The sequence below is a fragment of the Teleopsis dalmanni genome, chromosome 2, assembly GCF_002237135.1.
Source record: "Teleopsis dalmanni isolate 2A chromosome 2, ASM223713v2, whole genome shotgun sequence".
NCBI classification, from domain to species: Eukaryota; Metazoa; Arthropoda; class Insecta; order Diptera; family Diopsidae; genus Teleopsis; species Teleopsis dalmanni.
In genome coordinates, this window is record NC_051847.1 from 236,564,253 (window position 1) to 236,569,922 (window position 5,670).

General features: G+C 32.0%; 2 protein-coding genes across 2 annotated transcripts; one reads left to right on the forward strand and one right to left on the reverse strand.

Moving 5' to 3' along the window:
• Nucleotides 1-7: 7 nt before the first annotated feature.
• LOC119679008 (chromatin-remodeling complex ATPase chain Iswi-like) lies at nt 8-2,938 on the forward strand (the record flags this gene model as incomplete). The annotated part of the gene is made up of 4 exons (XM_038091145.1): nt 8-427; nt 493-1,521; nt 2,207-2,367; nt 2,425-2,938. Coding segments are annotated over 4 exons (1,866 nt in total), but the record flags the coding sequence as incomplete, so codon positions are not given.
• Nucleotides 2,939-4,716: 1,778 nt separating this feature from the next.
• On the reverse strand, nt 4,717-5,664 carry LOC119677035 (probable tubulin beta chain CG32396; the record flags this gene model as incomplete). The annotated part of the gene is made up of 1 exon (XM_038088303.1): nt 4,717-5,664. A coding segment is annotated over one exon (948 nt), but the record flags the coding sequence as incomplete, so codon positions are not given.
• Nucleotides 5,665-5,670: the final 6 nt, after the last annotated feature.

Sequence of the window (5,670 nt, forward strand, 5' to 3'; positions counted from 1 at the left end):
ACAAAACATTTTGATGCAGTTGCGTAAATGTACAAATCACCCATATCTGTTCGATGGTGCTGAACCGGGCCCACCATATACCACAGATACTCATTTAGTTTTTAATTCCGGTAAAATGGTTATTCTGGATAAATTATTACCAAAACTTCAAGCTCAAGGTTCCAGAGTGCTGATTTTTTCACAAATGACACGCATGCTGGACATTTTAGAAGATTATTGTTTGTGGCATAATTATCAATATTGTCGACTTGATGGTAAAACTCCACATGAAGATCGAAATAGACAAATTCAAGAATATAATATGGACAACAGTGTCAAATTCATTTTCATGTTGTCTACACGTGCTGGTGGTTTGGGTATTAATTTAGCTACTGCCGATGTTGTTATAATTTATGACTCTGATTGGAATCCTCAAATGGATTTGCAAGTAAGGAATAAATTTGTTTTACACATAAAAATACAATAACTTGAAATATATTTATTTTTGAATAGGCTATGGATCGCGCACATCGTATTGGCCAAAAGAAGCAAGTACGTGTGTTTAGGTTCATAACAGAAAACACGGTGGAAGAAAAAATTGTTGAACGTGCTGAAGTTAAATTGCGTCTAGACAAAATGGTAATACAGCAGGGTCGTTTAGTTGACAATCGCACAAATCAACTAAATAAAGATGAAATGTTAAATATTATACGTTTCGGTGCAAATCATGTCTTTGCTTCGAAAGATTCTGAATTGACAGACGAAGACATAGATACAATATTAGAGCGTGGTGAAGCTAAAACAGCAGAAGAAAAAGCAAAATTAGATCAGTTGGGAGAGAGTTCATTACGTACATTTACGGTTGATACTAATGGTGAAGGTGCTAGCACTTCAGTATACCAATTTGAAGGCGAAGATTATCGTGAAAAACAAAAACTGAATGCTTTGGGTGATTGGATTGAGCCACCAAAACGTGAACGCAAAGCCAATTATGCTGTGGATGCTTACTTCCGAGAAGCATTGCGAGTATCTGAACCAAAAGCGCCAAAAGCACCACGTCCACCGAAACAACCTATAGTGCAAGATTTTCAATTCTTCCCACCGCGCTTGTTTGAGTTACTTGATCAAGAAATTTACTATTTTCGTAAAACGGTTGGGTATAAAGTGCCAAAAAATCCCGAACTTGGCTCTGAAGCATCTAAAGTACAACGTGAAGAACAACGTAAAATTGATGAGGCCGAACCGTTGAGTGAGGAAGAAATTGTTGAAAAAGAATCCTTATTAACTCAGGGTTTTACTACATGGACAAAACGTGATTTTAATCAGTTTATTAAAGCTAATGAAAAATATGGTCGAGATGATATAGAAAATATTTCAAAAGATGTTGAAGGAAAGACGCCTGAAGAGGTTATAGAATATAATGCTGTATTTTGGGAGCGATGCCATGAGCTGCAAGATATTGAGCGTATCATGGGACAAATTGAACGCGGTGAAGCTAAAATTCAAAGACGCTTGTCTATTAAAAAGGCTTTAGATCAAAAGGTATGAGTAAAATTAATATTTGTTTTTTTTTTTTTTTAATTATGATGCAAGGAATGAATTTAAGAAATTTTTTTAATATTTTATTTACATATTTTATATATTTTTAACTCTTTCATACATTTTATATATTAAATATTTTATATATAATATTATATATAATATATGTATTATACTTCGTAAAGTACATATAATGTTTTTGTTTTATATATATTTTATATTTATTTTATATTGTGCAAATTACTACTGCATATGTTTATAGGAAATATACTAAATAAGAATATTTTCATGCAAAAAAACATTAATAGTGAGGTTTTGTACGTGTAATAGTCGCCGGTCCAAAACTTAGAATTGAGAGGTAAATGATAGGGACAATTAATTGAAGCCATCTAGGAGCTCTGATGATTGGCTATTAATCAAGTTGAGGATCTAAGAAAGAATATTAGATTTGTCAACTATTGGTAATAATTCTCATAGGGTAAATAAATTCAAATCAATTGTAAATTAGAAATCGAATATCAATTTGTTTCAATTTCATATATCTAGAGACAAAAATTTTTTTCTATTATTTTTTATTATTTTGTTTTATTAATAAATAACAAATTAAAAATTTTAACAGTAAGAGGATTTAGATTTCATATATATTTTTGAAATGATAAATATAATATATATATTACAAAAATTGTAGATGTGTCGCTATCGCGCCCCTTTCCATCAGTTACGTTTACAATATGGAAACAATAAAGGAAAAAACTATACCGAAAATGAAGACCGCTATTTGGTTTGTATGTTGCATAAATTGGGTTTTGATAAAGAAAATGTCTATGAGGAATTACGTGCTGGAATTCGGTAATATATAACACTTGTTTTATAAAATAGAATAAATTCAAACGATTTCTTTAACAGTTGCTCTGCGCAGTTTCGATTTGATTGGTTTATAAAATCACGTACAGCATTGGAGTTGCAGCGTCGCTGCAATACTCTTATCACTTTAATTGAGCGTGAAAATCTTGAACTTGAAGAAAAAGAACGTCAAGAGAAAAAGAAGAAGACTGCTAAAAATTCGGGCACACCAACGAATACTCCGCAATCTAAAACTAATCAAAAACGTAAAACTGAAATGATGCTTGTGGATAAAAATGCAAAACGAAAGAAAAAATAAATTATACACTAATTTATGGTCCACAACTAAATTATTTTTTCATATGTTTTAATATTAGTAATCTTTTACAATGTTGCATTTTTCCTAGTAATTACAGCCATTCAAATATATAAACTTAAGATAGAATTGTGCGGTATGTTAAAAAAATTACATTATAAAGTGATAATTTTATAATAACACACTGGAAACTGGAGTTTCTGATCATAATTACACAATGGAATTTTTTAACATCTTAAGTGGATACATTTTTATATTAATACTATATATATTAATATTCATCATTACTATAATTTTTAAGTTTTCCAAAATTAAGATACTATTTATTTATTAAGCAATGTATTGTTTATATGTTAACATTCATTTAGATAAGTAAATTCGCGTCTATTGTTTGTATTACTCTACCCAATGCCTACGTCTAATATTCCAAAATATATTAACCACTATTGTCATGAAAAAACAAGTAATAAATATTTAGATATTAACAATAATAATTGCTATTAAATGCACAAATTAATATGCAAAAACTGAAGGTGTATTTATTTTCATATACGAGTATATTAATAAAACAGTCTGTTATCAATAATAGTAAATTTAGGTACATATACGGAGAATTAATTAGTATTTGTTAGCATTATAAACTTATTACTAGTTATTAATGCGGCATATTGTTTTAACGTTTATAACTTAAGGCGACGTACAAAATGTTGTTTAGTGTCGGGTCTTGTAATTGATCAAGATCCTCAAGAAAAGGAGATGAGAGGCGACAGGTATGATTGAAAGGTAGATTTAATCTTCTAGCATGGTTCCCTAGTTTGCAGTGTTCTGTAAGTAAACTCACCAAAAGACTGATATCTCTACGGTAGATCTCAGTGAGAATTTTGGATTTTCATTTTGTTGAAAATGGCCAGCTTGTATACAGGTGCCTGCATATCGTTGTCTTTCCATCTTTTATTAAAAATTTTAGCACAGAAAGAATTTAGTAACAATTCGCATGATGTTAACGATATTTATTAAGATTACTTGGGTGTTCCGAGTGATATTCTGAAGCACCCTTACTGGCTAGTTCGTTTGCTTTACAATTGTCGAAAATATCCCCAGATCCCAGATTAGAGATTAGTTTAGAGATGTGTAGCAGTCAAAAACCGTCCTAGATGTAATTTGGACTGAACTCAAGGACTTTAAAGCAACTTTACTGTCTGTTAGTATGTATATATTGCTGCCAAATACATCATTCACATTCAAACAAGCTATAGCTTCCCTAATGACGATAATTTCCGCCTGAAAAACACTACAATGATTCGGAAGTCTAAAGTAGGAAAATTTATTCAGTTCCTCTAAATAAACTCCACTGTCTACACCATTATTTGTTTTGAATCCGTCAATAAAAATGGTTACTCACTTACCCAATGAAGGATCACCTGACGTCCATAAATCTCTAGATGGAAATTCGACATTAAATTTTCTGTTGAAATGGAGGAGAGGAGAGATGTAGTCAATGTTTTTAGGAGTAAGATTGAAAAGATTAAGAACGGAGGCTCTCCATTGTGAGGTAGCTTTGATTCTAAGAGCAGATGAAGCTGCCATTTGTTTGTTGTTTACTAATGATATCCAGTAGCAGTAAGTGAAACATCAAATTTAGTACAATGACTGGTGTGGTGCATAACGCCCCACTAATACAGAGTTCAGGTCTTCGCTGAACCCTGTTAAGTACCGCATAGTACGAAGACTTGTCGAGAGCTGTTCAACAACCCGATATCATCAACATCGATAAATATTGCAGTAAAAAAAAATTGAGTTATCGTTTCAAAATTGATTATTTAATTGAAAAATTTTTCTTTAACAAAATATGAATATAAAAATATATACTAATAATTTAGAAAAATGAAGCGGGTTGTTTTATAGAATTTTAGTAGCTGCGATTATGCTTTTTAATTGCTCTGGAAATTGTCTATTTTTGCGACTCATACATTTATTTCATGTCGACGTCTACATCACATGATATACAGAACAGTTTATTTTTTTATATCATCACTATACTATTCCTCTTCCACACAATATGCACATGGATTTGCCATTTCGTCTGCAAGTGGTTCCCCACTTTCTTTATAATCATTCATTATTGCTTGCAATTCTTCTTGCGCAGCATAAAATTCCTCTTCTTCCATTCCTTCTGAGATAAACCAATGTAAATGTGCTTTCCGCTTTAACATAATTGTACTGGTATCCATTATTCGTGCACAAAGTTTGTTAATAGCTGTGGTGTTCCCAATAAATGTGGCTGACATCTTCAACCCGCGCGGCGGTATATCACAAATAGCGGTCTTTATATTATTTGGTATCCAATCTACGAAATTTCCAATATTCTTGTTTCGGACATTTGTCATTAACTGATCAACTTCACGTGGAGATAGACGTCCGCGAAATATTCCAGCTGCAGTTAAAAGTTTGCCCTCTCGCAAATCTATTTCACACATTAGATTATTAGAAGAGAATATTTGTTGTACTAATTCAGCAACTGTTCCTTGTGCAAATTTTCGTTCTTGGCAGGTAGCTAACGGTGCGAAACCTGGAATTAGAAAATGTAAACGAGGAAATGGTACCATGTTAACATAGATTTTTCGTAAACCAGCATTTAGTTGTCCAGGAAAGCGTAGACAAGTTGTAATACCAGACATTGTTAAGGCAACTATATGATTGATGTGCTCATATCCGGATAGTTCAATTTTAAGATTTCGTTTGCAAATATTAAATAGCGCTTCATTATCCAAGCAAAAGGTCAAATGTGAGTTATTCACTAAAGAGGGTATGCTTAGTAAGGCGTTATATGGTTCCACAACAGTTTGGGATGTATTTTTTGACGGTATTACAACGTAGTTAGATATCAAGTTATCAGTATATTCTTCCACCATTGAGTTCATTAAAAGTGAAGTGAAACCAGAACCTGTACCGCCACCAATCGAATGCAATATTTGAAAACCTTGTAGAGATTC